Source organism: Leptopilina heterotoma, unplaced genomic scaffold (assembly GCF_015476425.1).
Source record: "Leptopilina heterotoma isolate Lh14 unplaced genomic scaffold, ASM1547642v1 Lhet_275, whole genome shotgun sequence".
Classification (NCBI taxonomy): domain Eukaryota; kingdom Metazoa; phylum Arthropoda; class Insecta; order Hymenoptera; family Figitidae; genus Leptopilina; species Leptopilina heterotoma.
This window is the reverse complement of record NW_025110983.1, coordinates 1,353,246-1,369,509: the sequence shown is the minus strand read 5'-3', so window position 1 is coordinate 1,369,509 and position 16,264 is coordinate 1,353,246. Positions and strand designations below refer to the sequence as shown.

The 16,264-nt window shown below is 23.3% G+C and overlaps 2 protein-coding genes across 5 annotated transcripts; one reads left to right on the top strand and one right to left on the bottom strand.

The window, feature by feature from the left end:
* LOC122503986 (inactive hydroxysteroid dehydrogenase-like protein 1) lies at positions 1-14,622 on the top strand. Of its 4 annotated transcripts, XM_043614804.1 has the most exons (7): positions 1-654; positions 844-1,113; positions 1,248-1,298; positions 10,828-10,991; positions 11,768-12,004; positions 12,771-13,114; positions 14,407-14,622. In XM_043614804.1, exons 3-7 carry the CDS (start codon positions 1,267-1,269, stop codon positions 14,617-14,619), a joined length of 990 nt encoding a protein of 329 aa, XP_043470739.1. In that variant the 5' UTR covers positions 1-654; positions 844-1,113; positions 1,248-1,266; the 3' UTR covers positions 14,620-14,622. The 4 variants fall into 4 exon arrangements, with proteins under 4 accessions (XP_043470739.1, XP_043470741.1, XP_043470743.1 ...); XM_043614806.1 differs by lacking the exons at positions 1-654; positions 844-1,113; positions 1,248-1,298 and adding an exon at positions 8,901-9,016; XM_043614808.1 differs by lacking the exons at positions 1-654; positions 844-1,113; positions 1,248-1,298 and adding an exon at positions 8,918-9,020.
* On the bottom strand, positions 2,721-7,651 carry LOC122503985 (carbohydrate sulfotransferase 11-like). The gene is made up of 6 exons (XM_043614803.1): positions 7,348-7,651; positions 5,069-5,180; positions 4,422-4,696; positions 3,748-4,035; positions 3,274-3,509; positions 2,721-3,030 (listed from the first exon to the last, which is right to left on the bottom strand). The coding sequence occupies exons 2-6, from the start codon at positions 5,136-5,138 to the stop codon at positions 2,865-2,867; spliced, it is 1,035 nt and encodes a 344-aa protein (XP_043470738.1). The 5' UTR covers positions 5,139-5,180; positions 7,348-7,651; the 3' UTR covers positions 2,721-2,864.
* Positions 14,623-16,264: the final 1,642 nt, after the last annotated feature.

The window sequence follows — 16,264 nt, the reverse complement described above, 5'->3', positions numbered from 1 at the left end:
AATTATTTTTTACTACTAATCCTTTTATAACGTTTTCCATGTTTTCAAGAAATAAAATCTTTTTCTTATATTTTTCATCGAATTCATAATTTTGGATAAAATTCCATGTAACTATTTTGTTAGGTTACAATCAGATTCGTTTGATTTGTAATTTAATATGTTCACTTTCACGCAGTATTTTCAAAAGAGAAATATACTAATGCTTTTTACATCAAAAATTTGATATTTGTTACGTCCAGTTTAAGCAAGCCTTTTTTGACTCAAACATTTTCATATATTACTCATTTTTTTCAAAACGATATCACTTATTTATACGAAGTTTCTTTTCGAGACATTTCATTCTGTAAAAAATATTTTTTTACTAATTAATACTTCAGTTTCATATCTTTATGTATTATTCATAAAAAATTTATTATATGCAATGAAATACACGTGACTGTTATTATTGCTATCGTATCATAATTGTAATATACTAAACCTTACGCCAAATTCTGAGTCCTGGTATTTTGAAGTCACAAAATTATCTCTGGAATTTTTAAAAAAGATGCGTCGACTGTAGCAAGGGTTCTGATCAGATTTTAAAATTGAAGAAAACGGATTATTCTTACCTTCCTTTGAACAGAACTGTAGAAGACACCTTGCAACACCTCAGTGGTAAGAATATTTTAAAACAGAAATTTTGCTAGAAAAATTAAAATTATAATTAACAAAAAATAATATAATTCATAAAAATTATAATTCTCAAAAAATATAAAAAATCCTTTTTATAATTTTTGATAAATTTAAATTTATGCACTGAATAATTTTTACATTGAACTAACCACTTTTGTTTCTCTTTTCCAGGAATTAGTGAATAAAGAAAATATTTTCTGAAAAAAATTGAAAAAACTGCAAATTACTTGGGAATCGAGATAAGAACTTGGAGCTAAAATAACAAAGTCCCAACCGATTGTCCGCAGTGGGAAATAAAAAAACACTACAAGAAACCATTGGTGCGAAAATGTCAAAAAAAATTGTTCCGCAATTGAAACAATTGAAACTTCAATTTCAATAAGAAAAATGGAAATAAAAATCGTTTCTATTGAGGTTAGGCGTTCAGTCGTACCTTCTAACGTAAGTTAAAATTCTTCCTAATTTATTTAAGAAATATTCTCGTTACAAAACTAAGAAAAGAATATTTTCTAAACCTTTAAAAGTTAAAAATTTTTTTATATTTAGTAATTAATTTCACTTCTTTTCTGTTTCAGGAAGATTCAAAACTTCGACATGACGAAAAATTCCAGTTCTTCAAATTTGTCGTAAGTTTAAGTTAATTTCAACAAAAATTTTCGTAGAGATTTTGTGAGCTTAAAATACGAACTAAACTGAAGGTACCCTTACTTTTAAAATTTTATTTTATTTAATATTCTTATTTTAAATTTGGTTCAAGGTTATTAAAAATATTTCACAATTATTGTAAAAGTTTTTGAAAATCTCGTTTTAATTTTAAAAGTAAGGTTAGATTATTCATTCACTTTCTGTTAAAGAAAAAAAACTCGTAATAAAACGAATTGTTTTTAATTTTTCTTCTACTGATCTTTAATAAGCTTTTTTTTACTATAGTGATATAAAAAAGACAATTATATTCATGGAAATTAATTCATTAATTCATCCAAATTGTGAGCAATCAGAAATTATAATAATTTTTTGATAGAAAGCAATTTAAAACCGCATTTTCATTTAAGAAAACAAATGTTTTTACTTTTTCTTCTACTGATCATAAATAATGTTTTTTTACTCATTTATAAAGAATTATTGTTCCTTTTTTGTGAATGTTCATCGAAAATAATGTAATTTTATTTTTTGTCAAAACAAAATATTGTATTCGGAAAAAAATTCTCAATACGAGAAAAATATTTCTCTCATTTATACTAAGTTTTTAAAAGTAAAATTATAAATTTTGTAAATAATAATTCGCTTTCATTAATAGTCAGTTTTAAAACTCGTATTGAGAATTTTTTTTTACAGAAAGTTTTGTAATCTACGAAATTGAAATTACGATTTTCAATTTTTTAACTTTACATTCACGAAAGCAAATGCTTTAACTTTTTCTTCTACTGATCATAAATAATACTTTAACTACTTATTGAAAAATGGCTAATTACTTCATTAACTAACTGTTTAAGAATAAACACAATTTTTGTGATATTAAAAACAATTAATGTAAATTATGTAAATTTGTAAGAATTGTTAATTTTTAGGAAATTTATAATAATGAAATTAGGATTTATATGAAATTAGGTTTATATTTAGTATTATGTAATTCAAGTGAAAAATATTTCATTCATTTTTTTGCAATTCCGACGAGCTTATGTTTTTAATTTTTCTTCTACTGAAGTAAACAAATTTTTTTACTCATTTTTATATCATTTTCTAATTTCTAATTATATAAATTCATTTAATTATTGTAAATTTAAATATTGGTTTTATACACTGTTCATGTAATTCTATTTGAAATACTTCATCCAAATTGTAATTTTGAAAATTTTACCAAATCTGAAAGAAAATAAAAATCACACTTCTTCTTTAACTTACCGAGTTTATTTTCCACTAAAAATTAGTTGTATTTTCCTGTAACTGCAATATTTGTAAATGATTCAATTTTTAAAGACTGATAAAACGAGTTAGGTTTTTTTAGAGGTTATGTTCACTTAATAAATATTAAAATATTTTAATTATAATTTTCGTGTCAATTTCTTTATAAATCTGAGATTTTTATTACATACAGTCTAAGATATTTGAGTATCAATAGAGTTTTATTTAATGAGCTTATGTATTATCACATGAATTGAGGTAAAAAAAGATCTTGAAAGAATATTCAAAAATTATGCTATCGAAAAACCGACAATATCCTCCAGGGAATAGTCGAATAACTTTAAATCAGTTTTGTAGAAATTTGCAAGTTTACGAAGTTGCTTAAAACTTAATGTTGAATAATATTCGTTTAACTTTTCCGATGTTGGTTGATTTTTTGATGATCGTGCCGGAAATCTGTAAAATAATTTTCGTATTTATTATTCTGATTCTGCAATTATTTTTTAAGAGGAAAATTTTACTGTTTGTGTCTCAACTCTTGGAGTGATGCGCACAAACCGAAAAATGTTACAGGCGCATCCGTTTGAAAGCGAGAAGGAAACAAGTATATCTTTATCCTTTTCTATCTTATCTCATTTCGTTTGCAAATTTATTTCAAGATATTTATTTATTTCAAGTTAATTTTTATTTTCTACTTACGTTATTGATTCGGCGCCAATTCTTTCCAAAATTTCCGTTGCGTCCTCAACGAGACTCTCATATTTACTGACAAGATTGTAATTAACTATACATGGATGGCACAAATTGGAAAATGGTTTCCAATGCTCGTTATGACTACCATTTCTCTTAATATCCGTTATAAAGTCGACAAATTCTCGAAATGTCACGTCATCGCCTTTAGTGATTGATTCCTTTGTTGCGTTCGCTCTATATTTCTGTTGACAAAAAAATGCAGATAATTTTTCACAAATAACCTCAAAATTCAAGTCTTTTTAATTTGTTTAAAATGTGGGATTAATGTTGTAAAAACGTAAAAATAACCTCAAAAACAAGGTAAAAACAAAACTTAACCTCAAAATTAAAGTTAATTGAGGTTTGTCTACAATGAAATTATTATTAAATAATAAAACAAAATCTGAATTAAGGTATGAGAACATAACCTTAAAATTTTACCTTTATTATCTTCCTTCCGAATCGTTCTTGAAAATATTTCGAACTCTTCTCGTGTTTTGCTTCGAGTTTATTTCGAAATGCCGACAAAAGTCTCTCGAGTGGATGACGGACGACAATTAATTTATCGTAATTAATTATTTTATTTTCAATTTCTTCTAAAGTGTAATTACTAAGTCTTGGAAATATTCCCATAGCATGAGCTTGATCGGCCGGTATTTCCATTGGATCACTTCCTCCCCATTTTCCCGATATCACCATTAACACACGTTTCCAATTTGTACAAGCGACCTGGAAGTGGAATTTTTATTATTTTTCAAATTTTCAATAATTTTCTTTATTTTTTTATTTATTATTATTTTCTATTAATTTTGTATTTATTGTTATTTTGTATTTATTTTTTCATTTCTTATTATTTTCTATTCATTTTTTTTATTTATTATTATTTACTATTTACTTTTTTATTAACGAAAATATTGTTTTCTATTAAAACAATAAGTTTTCAATTTGAAGAGAAGAAATTAGTTATTATTTTGAATTAGAATTCGTAGAATTACAAATAATGCGCGCGCAACGTGCGAGGAGAGTGGGGGGTGGCGTCATTCCCCCACTCTCCTGCGTCCGGAAAAAACCGCGCAATATTTAAAAAAAAGTATTTCTTTTCTATATTCTCTCACCTTAGGTACATAGCAGTACAAAAGTTTGTGCTTTTCATCGACCAGAATATTGGAGAATTCATTGAGACTCGTGATTTTTCGACGAATTTCAATGTCTGGCAATTCTTCGCAATTATTTTGTAGATTTTCCTGTCTCTCTAGAAGTGATGATCTTGCCAGGGCATTTGGACCGGTCCACGAATAAATTGACGTAATGTCGAAAATTTTTTCATTTTCATTACCGCTGGAATATTTTGTTTCCTTCCATATTTCACCTCTGCTACCAAAATACGACTCTGGAGGAAAATTAAAAATAGTTTTTCATTTTTTAAAAATATTTTTTTCCAATTTTAATATGTTAATATGTTAACGGTTACGGAATACAAGAAGCGGCCCCCCACCAAGTGGGCGTTTACCAGTCAACGCGCAGACCTATTTCTGCGCAGTGTCGAGGGAGGGGGGTCGCTTCTCTTTGACCTAGTTTTTTACGTACGTTATTTTTTATTTTTCTTTTTTAGTTAAAATATTCTCTTTAAATTGTAAAAAGTGTCTGGTTAAGCAATATTGAAGTTAAATAGTTTCTGTAGGGGTGTTCGTTAAAATTATTATTTTTTTTGTAATTTTTTTTTCTACTTAAATTCTATTTAAAGTAAAAGTCACAATTTTACCTCCTTTGACAATGGTCCAAAAAAATTGGAGAATAAAAATCGTAATCCTCGTGACTGTCCATCTTCTCATGGTAATTCCCAGGAAATATGGATTACATTTTCGGCTGTAAGCCTAAAACAAATAAATTAAATAAAAATACAAGAATAAAATAAAAAAAAGTCTAAAGTAACAATAAATGAAATAACAATAAATAAATTATAAACAAACACAAAAAATTTCAAAATAAATAATAAACAATAAATTAAAAAAAAATTAAAAAATAAAATGGAGCCTAAAAAAATGAATGAAATAAAAATACGAAAATAACATCAAAAAATTCTAAAGTAACAATAAATGTAATAACAAATAAGTTATAAAAGAAATACAGAAAATATAAAAATAAATTATAAACAATAAATTAAGTGAAATAAAATGAATACCTAATAAAGTTTAAAAAATAATAAAAAAATAAATAAAAATTTAAAATAACAATAAATTGAAAAAAAAATAAAATAAATTAAAAAAATTAAATTTACAAAATAAAGAATACAGGTAATTTATTAAAATTTATTAAACAATAAATAAACTTAAAAATTCTAAAAATTGAAATAAATAAAAACTTGTTTCAAAATATTAATGCATTTAAAAATAAATATATTTTATTTTATATTTATTTTTAGAATTTGTAAATTTTATTAGATTTCACAATGATGTTTAATGGTAAAAAAATGAACGACTTAGTAATAAAGAAAAAGTATCGCAACTTTACTATAAATTGGAATTGGAACATTAATCGAATCTCAGTAAAGTATATAATCACGAAAGTTATTTCACCAAAAAAAAAAAAAAAAAAAAAAAATACGAAAAAACAAAATTAACTGTTGCGCTGCGCACACAAGTAGGTCGACAGTTACGCGCAATGTAATTCTTTAGCAAGTAACACAGATTCAGTAAAGTCGACCTTTCAAAAATTTTATTTTTAATTATTTGTTTATACTTATTTTTTTCACTTTAATTCTAAATTATTTTTTATTCTACAATTAAAAATATAAAAAAAGAAATTTTTCAAGAATGACATTAATTATTCGTAAACTTCTATTATTCTAAATTTAAAAATTTTTAATCATTGATTGTAAATTATTTATTATTTTAATTCTAAATACCTTAAGTAATTAATAATTTAATTTATGATAATTTTTATTAAAAATAATTAACTAATAAGAGAAAAAAAATTGTCTATAAGTACTCGCATTGCGTTTCAATATAAAGAAAATAATAAGGATCATGATTTTCTCTCCATTGTAACCTTGACCTTTAATTGAAGGTAAATGACAGAGATTTTTTTCTTTTCTATAATTACAATTTTTTTTGCGCTCAAAAAAATTTTAGAATAATTAAACAATTAATTATTTAACATTTGTATTCTACTTTTTTTTACCATTTTTCAAAATTTGCATTTCGTTTTTTAAAATATCATACATCAATTTTTATTTTTTGAAATATATTTATACTTTTGTATAAACTATTAAACTTTTTATTATTATTTTTTAATTATTATAATTATAATAAATAATAATAAATATAAATGACTATTTTCATTACTATTTTTACTATTTTATTATTATTGTTACCACTATTTTTTTTTTTTTATTAATATTTGTAATACTTTTTTTTTATTTAGAAAATTTTATTATTATTATTGTTATTATAATTTTAATTTTTTGTTCTAATTTTATTATATCGTTTTCATTACAATGTTATTATTTATTTATATTATTATTTAAATAGTGAACGAGCTTAAAAACGAAAATGTAGTAAAAATTGTTATTTTATTATTGTAAATTTTCCTATTCATTATATTGTTAATATTAAATTACAGATTATTTATTTAAGTAATAAATTTTTTTTTAAATTTTATTACTATTGTTATTTATTTGAAAAATGATTTCGTTAATAATAACAAATACTATTATTTGCTTTTTGTTAAAACAATTCTTTTTTTGTAATAAAAAATGTCTTCAAATGAAATTTAGTAAATAAATAATTTATTTTTATTTATTCATTTATTTAATTATAGATATTATTGTTAATAATAAATAATTTTTATTTTATTAATTCGTTTATTTATTAATAATAATAATAATAATAATAATAATAATAATAATAAATATTAAAATAAATTATTATATTATTATATTAAATTAAATTAAATAAAAAATATTAATATAAAAAATGGAATAGTAAATAAAATAATAACAACGAAGTAATATTTATAATAATATTTTATTTATTAACATACCTGATGATTTTTCGTAGCGTACCCAAAATTTAATTAAAACACAACACTCTCGTTGGACAAATGAAAAATAAGAACTCTTTGATCATTGTGAAATGAATTTTTATTTTTGGAGCACTAAATTTTTATTCAAAAAGTTATACAAATAGTAAAAAAAGAAAAACCAGTTTTTTGTTTTTTTGACTTTTTTATTCACGTATTTTAAAAAAATTTCAATTCCACATGGTTAAAAGAAAGAGAGAGAGAGAAAGAAAGAGATGAGTTCTTTACATTGAGGAAGATAGACGGGAATTAAAGTCCAAATGGAATCTTTGCTGAATGTACCCTAAAAAGAGAATGGACTGTAGTCTTACTTGTGAATCCGAGCGCTTAAGAAATATACATTAAAGCATCAGTAGGCCACCATCGCATCATCATCATCATCACAAATTATACATAAAATTGAAAAAGAACCAAATAAAGGAGACTCACCTCTTCAATAAATTCTTCGTTCCCCCTCCTCTCTCTCTCTCTTTCCTCTTTCTATATAAACACTACAACCACTTTTTTATGTCACTTCAAATTTTTTTTTTTTTTATTTGAACCAAAAAATATAGTAAAGAATACAAAATTTTTATTTAAAAAAAAACTTTTTTAAATTTGCTTGATGCTTTATTTTTATACATAGTCCACTTGGACTGCGGGAACTGTTTTTGTAAATAAATAAATAAATAAATAAATAAACATAGTTCAAAAAGTTAAAATTATTCCAATTTTTTTTATTTTATAAAATTTAATGAAAATAAAAAAAATTAATTTTATTATAGTTATAGTTGCATGAGGTGAAAAAAGCGTCAAAAAGTATATCAAGGCATTTTTTTTTTAAATTTTTAATAAATTCCCCATAGATTTTAGTGGCTTGCAAATAAATGTTAATTAGAAAATTTGAAAAAAATTAAAATTGAAATTTTAGAAAATAAAAAATAATATCTTTGGTGTAACATTAAAAGAGTAGATTTCACACCGGTGACGAAAGATCCTGCGCCTGCGCCCAGAGTGGGGATAACGAGAGTGAGTGAGAAAGTCTGAAACTTCTCTCTCATTCACATTGCATTGCCCCCACTCCGTTTCACTTTCGGTAGTTAAATACGAGAAATAAATAATTTTAAATTTTACTAAATAATTGAAAAAAAAAAAAAAAAAAAAATTCTGGGAAAATTTAAAATTAAATTTTACTATTATTATTTATACTTTTAATTATTATAGAAATTAAAAACAAGAAAGAAATTTTTTTTAGAAATTAAAAAAAAGAAAAAAAAAATTGTTTTTAGAATTTAAAAAAAAGAAAGAAATTTTTTTTAGAAATTAAAAAAAAGAAAGAAATTGTTTTTAGAAATTAAAAGAAAGAAAGAATTTTTTTTTAAAAAACAAAAAAATGAAAGTTAAAAAATTCCTACTAAATAATTTTTCGTATAAAAATAAACAATCAAATTATCAACAATTTTATAACAATTGTGTAATAAGATATGCAAATGTGTATAAAATAAAAAGCCAAGTACATCGAGACTTTTATCTTTAGTGTTGCAATGCACTTGCACGAAGAATGTTCATTAAAAATATATTTCTCTAATGTGTCATTATTAATATGTCAATTATTACACTCAAAATTCAATCGATAGAATTAATAGTAAATGTATGTTAGTATAAAAATAGAAAAACAAAATTTCTATCGTTAATTGTTTCTCATTTATTTACTTATTTATTTAATTTTTCATTAATTTACTTATTTATTTACTTTTTCGTTAATTTACTTAATAATTTACTCATTTATTTACTTTTTTAATTTACTTAAATATTATTCATGTATTTATTTTTTTATTTTAATCATCATTACTCATGTATTTACTTATTTATTTACTTTTTCATTAATTTACTTATTAATTGACTCATTTATTTACTTATTTATTTACTTTTTTGTTAGTTTACTAATTTATTTACTGTTTTGTTAATTTACTTATTTGTTTACTCATTTATTTACATATTTATTTACTTTTTCGTTAGTTTGCTTATTTATTTTGCAAGAAAGTTTCCATTATTACCTATTTGTTTCGTAATAAGAAGAAAATTTTTTTTTCTGACTTACTTATTAATAAAATTATGTGATTAGTGCCCTACCAAACAATTGAAATAAGAAAACAAATAATGGATAATTTAAATGTCTACATATATAGAGATAATAATTTACAATAAATTATTTATATAAAAATGTGTGTAAAAAAAAATTTTTTTTTTTTTTTTTTTTGTTGAAAAATTCGAATATTTGATTAGTCATTATAATAGTGCTAAAAGAAAATAATCAACTTTTATTTGTGTATGTTAAAATTGACATAAAATTGAGAGATTGTAACAACATTATAACTTGTTGGCAACTTTATATGAAGTCAAGGTCCATGATTTTCCTTTCGTATATTATACAAACACACAAGTTTTTCATTTATTTTATTCTCGCAAAAATATTCTGCATTTTCTTTAAAACGAAAAAAAAAATTTTTTTTTTTTAATTTTCCCAATATTTTACATATTTTTTATTTTTTGTTAACTTTTATCTTTTTAATATTCCTCATCTATTTATAATTAATTTTTTATAGAAGTATAAACAGAATTACAGTTATAATATAATTTAATACTATAATATTTTAATTATAATTTAGTCAAAAAAATTTTGTTTGCATTTCTTTTTTTAAATTTTTTTCATAAATCTAATTTTATATCTATTATAGTTAAAAAAAAAAAGTTTAAAAATGTAGTTAAAAATTCAATTTTAAAAAAAAATATTTTTCTTTTAAACATAGTGCTTTAGATTATAGAAATAATTAAATAGGAATTAATTTGAAGAAAAATACACTTTCAATAATCGGTTATCTCTCGTGGTGCAAAAAAGCCGAAGGGGGGTGCAAAGGGGAGGGGGGATTTTTTACTATAGGAGAAAGTGTATAGACATTGCCTTTGTGGGTATGTAGCATTGAATCGATTCTCAACTTTTTAGTTACTCGTTCGCGTCTCGTCTCGTAACTTTTATATAATAAATACATAAAAAAAATCAGATCTAAATGTTTTTTTACAAACACTGACAGTTCTCGATGGAATAATTTATCTATAATTGTACATATATATTATCATTTTTCTTGGACTTACTATTGTTCTTGTTTTTTATATTTTTAATGTTATTTATTTTTACCATTATTATCATTTTTATTATTATTATTTAAATAAAAGATGTTTTGATTTTTATTATTTTATAGCTTCCAAAAATATTGAATTATTATTATTATTATTATTATTATTATTATTATTATTATTGTTGTTATTTATTTATTTATTTTTTTGAGGGAATGTTATTGTTATCTTGTATATTAATTTAAAAATTAAAAAAAATAAATAAAGATAAAACTATTTTCATTTCTTTCTTTTTTTGCATTCATGACAGTTTAATATATGTTTTAGAGAAATGTTTTTGGGCATTGGAACATGGATAATAATTGGCCTAATTATTCTCTGGGCACTATTGGACGTTTTCAGTCGCGTTGGTCGTGCTCTATTGGAAATTTTCATTCCAATTTTCAATTCAACACCCATTGATCTAAAATCCATGTTTGGAGAATGGGCTGGTATTGTATATACTTAAATAACAAAATTTTTCAAATTAAAATCCTAATCATTATACTTAATAAATAATAATAATAATATTCATACGCAGGTATAATTTTATTATTTGAAAAGAAAATTTATTTCTTTTTACAGAAGCAAAAAAAAAAAAAATTAATTTATTATTGTTGGTGTATTTTTAAAGATTTATTGTTTCTAGTTGAATTTTAATATTCAACGGAATTTTTATAGAGCTCAAACTAGTGATAAATTTTTCCTCAAGTGATAATTTTCTTTTAGTATAAAAGCAAATGAGTTTTTTAGTAACAAGGAAAAAAACTTTTTAAAATTCCAGAATGAATTTTCATTGCGTTTAGTAATCCTTTATTAATTCAATAATTTTTTTTAATAATTGTTTTAATTCCATATTTTGTTATATCAATTTAAAAAATTTGTATTATTATTTATTATTAAAATAAATTTTAAATTATCAAATTATTATTATTAATTATTAATTATTAATTATTAATTATTAATGATCAATTATTATGTATTCGTCTATTTTAGCATTAAATTAAAAGAATTATTTATTTCGATATGAAAAATATCAATTTATTTTTGACTTGGATTTTTATATAATTTTTTATTATTATATTTATTATTTATTTACCTACATATTTTTTTTCATTATTTATTTGTTTTTCATTTACTATTTTTATTAATTTATTTATAATAACATTTTTCATCTTTTTGTTTAATTAATAAATTAATTAATTAACAAAAAGAATGTTTCTTTCAGTCGTAACAGGTTCGACCGATGGAATTGGCAAAGCCTATTCCAAGGAACTTGCCATCAGGGGAATTAATTTGGTTCTCATTTCTCGAACTTTAGAGAAATTAGAAAAAACGAAACAAGAAATGTTAGAAATCAATCCTAAAATTCAAGTAAAAATTATCGCCGTTGATTTCAGTAAAGGAAGGGAAATTTACGAAAAAATTAAGGAGGAATTAAAGGAAATTCCTGTCGGAATTTTAGGTAATAAATATATTAATTAATTAATTAATTAATTAAAAAAAAAAAAATATTTTATAATTTTTTTTAACTTACTCCTAAATTTTTTTTATTAAATTTTAAATTATTTTTTGAACCTTTTTATATCCCTAGGGGAGAAAGTTACACTTTTCATCCCTAGTGAGTAATAACGATTGTATTTATTTTATTCCCAAAAAATATTTTTATTCTTTGAACCAATTTTATGCCTAGGGAAGAAAGTTACACTTTTCATCCCTAGTGAGTAATGGGATTAAATTTATTTTATTTTCATGAAAAGTAATTTCTCACTTAATTGTGAAAAAAATCAATTTACTCACTAGGGTTGAAAAGTATAACTTTCTTCCCTAGAAATAAAATCGGTTCAAAAAAAAAAAATATATTTTTTGAAATTAAAATAAATTCAATTGTATTACTCACTAGGGATGAAAAGTGTAACTTTCTCCCCTAGGAATAAAAAGTATTCAGAAAATAAAAATTTTTTTTTGAAAATAAAATAAATTTAATCTCATTACTCACTAGGGTCGAAAAGTGTAACTTTCTCCCCTAGGAATAAAAAGGATTTAAAAAATAAAAATATTGTTTGAAAATAAAATAAATTTAATCCAATTACTCACTAGGGATGAGAAGTGTAACTTTCTCCCCTAGGGATAAAAAAAAGTTTAGAAAAATAATTTTTTGGAAATAAAATAAATTTATTAAAAATAATTAAAAAATTCTTATTATTATTAACAATATAATTTTTTTGTAGTAAACAATGTGGGACGAATGTACGATTATCCAATGCCAGTGGGCGAAGTGCCCGAGGATAATCTTTGGGAAATAATAAATGTCAATGTGGGAGCAACAACATTAATGACACGCCTAGTAATTGGCGATATGAAGGAACGTAAAAAAGGGGCAATCGTTAATATTTCATCTGGTTCGGAATTACAACCATTGCCATTAATGACTGTCTATGCGGCAACAAAAGTCTACACCAATAGTTTCTCCGAAGCATTGAGAGCCGAATATTCACGTTATGGAATCACTGTACAACATTTGACGCCATTATTTGTCACGACAAAAATGAACGCTTTTAGTCAAAGATTACAAGTAATTTTTCCTCCTATACTATATTTGAAAATAATTTTCAATTATTTTTTTTTTATTTCTTTACAAAAATATAACTTGTGCCATTGGGAAGATTCGATTTGCAGTGGAAAAAATGAGAAATATTATTTCGTTCGTTTAAAAATGGGATTTAAAATCGCGAGGTGGGAGAATTTTCAGGTTAACCTCCACCACGAGACTTTTTTCTTTAGTAAAAATTTTTCTAAATGGAATTTTTTCAAACTTTTTTGTTTTCTGAAACTATTACAATGGCAGGAATCTAAGAGCAAATCTTTTTTATTTTTAACTTTTTACGTTTATTTTTTTTTTTAATTTTGAGGTTAGCTTCCACCTCGAGCTTTTTTTCTTCAGTTAAAATTTTTCTAAACGGAATTTCTTTATTCTTTTTGATTTTCTGCAACTATGACGATGGCAGGGAACTAAATAGACTTCTGTTTTTTAACTTTTAACTTTTTTCAATTTTAATTTTGAGGTTAGCTTCTACCTCGTAACTTTTTTTTTAAATAAAACGTTTTCTAAATGGAATTTTTTCAAACTTTTTTGTTTTCTGAAACTATTACGATGGCAGAAATCTAAAAGCACATCTCTTTTTGACTCTTAACATTTATTTAATTTTAATTTTGAGGTTAGCTTCCACCTCGCTACTTTTTTCTTAAATAAAACGTTTTCTAGCCGGAATATTAACATTTTTTTTTTTACTTTTCGTAATTGTTTCGATAGCAGGGTTTTAAAGGCGCCGTTTTTTTAACTTCCAAAGTTTTTTAAATTTCAATTTTGAGGTTAGCTTCCACCTAACGCCTTTTTTCTTCAGTAAAAATTTTTCTAAACGAAATTAATTAATTCTTTTTGTTTTTTTGCAACTTATACAATGGCAATAATATAAAAACACAGTTTTTTTTCAACTTTCGACGCTTTTTTAGTTACAATTTTGAGGTTATCTTCCACCTCGCGTCTTTTTTCTTCCAAAAATCCTTCTCCAAATGGAATATTAACATTCTTTTTTCTTTTCCATAACCATTTCGATGGCAAGAGTCAAACAACCAGATTCGAAAATCATTTTTTCTAACCCTAACGTTTTTTTTTTAATTTTTAATTTTTGAGGTTAACCTCCACCTCGTGACTTATTTCCTCAATAAAATTTAATCTACTTAATATTTTTTCAATTTCTTTCTCAATTTCAATTCGTCTCGATGGCACAAGTCACAAAAAATTACCAAAAATAAACAAAAATTTAAATATTTTCAATTTTCTTTTTTTGTTTCTCTCCCCTCTAGATTGCAAATATATTTGTACCCGACGCAGCAACATACGCAAAAAATGCAATTTCAACATTAGGAAAAATTGACAGAAGCTCTGGTTATTGGGCCCATGGAATACAAGTGTTTTTCGCATTAATTCCACCAGTTTGGATAAGAACAAAAGTCGGTCAAATGATGAATCAATCATTTAGAAATGAATATTTCAAGCTCAATAAACGTACAAATTAAATATTGTCTTCGTCTGTTTTTATACAATTCTCTCTTTTTTTTTATTATTTTAAAATGTGAGTATTTTATATTTAAAAACAATTTAATTGACAGTCGGTATGAAAATTGAATGACTGCGTGTAGAAGTCGATAAATTTGTATAGAAAATATAGAAATACGAATGGAGAGTGATAAATTCAAACTGGACGCTTATTGCTCCTTTCAAGTTGATGTTTCAAATACAATTGCCAAGTGGAGAAAAACAGTCGTTTAAACGTCAAACTGCTTGTAAACTGTCAAAAAGTATATAAAATGTGAGAGTACATTTAAAAACCAAAAAAAAAAATTTTTTTTATTAAATTACTATGTTAAATAAACAATAATAAATATAACAATGATAATTAAAAAAAATAACAACAATAATAATTATTAACAATACGAAAATGTTACCTTATTTATATTCCTGAAGATTATTATTTATTATTAATATTATTATTACAAATAATAATAATAATAATTTATAATTTAGTTAGTGATAGCGATAGTGTTAAAAATAGTGCTAGCGACAGTGATTGAGATAGGAATAGCGTTAGCGATAGTGATAACAACAATGGTTTAAATAGGGATATCGTTGTAAATAGTGATGTGGATAGTGATAGCGATAGCGTTAAAAATAGTGATAGTGTTAGAAATAGTGATAAGGATAGTGATAGTGATAGTGATAGTGATAGTGATAGTGATAGTGATAGTGATAGTGATAGTGATAGTGATAGTGATAGTGATAGTGATAGTGATAGTGATAGTGATAGTGATAGTGATAGTGATAGTGATAGTGATAGTGATAGTGATAGTGATAGTGATAGTGATAGTGATAGTGATAGTGATAGTGATAGTGATAGTGATAGTGATAGTGATAGTGATAGTGCTAGTGATAGTTTTTTTCAATCAAAGGAGATTAAAAATAAAAGAATATATTTATATATAACACTGTTGATGAATTGTCGAAAAATCATAAATTATTTACTCTATCGAAATTAAATTTCTTCGAATGCTTTTTAATTATAGAAAAATCACTATAACCATTTATCACTAAATTGACATTTTCAAGTTTATTTTCCTTCTTGTTGATAAATGAACACATGGCACATGTTTGAATATGACTTCCGGTTCAAAAATATATAAGAACACCTTGATAATCCAAATCTTATAAATTATAGTATAGTTGAAGACACATTCTATCATTACTCTTGTTTTTTCGGTTATTTTTAAATTTCTAAAAATTAAAACTTCACGTATTTTTTATGGTTTTTTAAAATAATAAAATAATAATAATAATAATAATAATAATAATAATAATAATAATAATAATAATAATAATAATAATAATAATAATAATAATAATAATAATAATAATAAAAATAATAAAAACGAGTAATAAAAATAATATAGATATTAATTGTTTATTAACAATTTTTTAGTAAACATTTTATTTCCAAGTCATAAAGTAATTTTTTTTCTTTGACAAAATTTTTTTTTTTATTGTGATTAAGAAAAATTTTTTTTGCTCCTTCTGCCACGCCCTGATGATTTGCTGCCTCAGTTTCCAGGTGGAATTTGCACTCACTTTCGATGTCCAATGCTATTTCTGGAGGAGCCACCCAAAAAT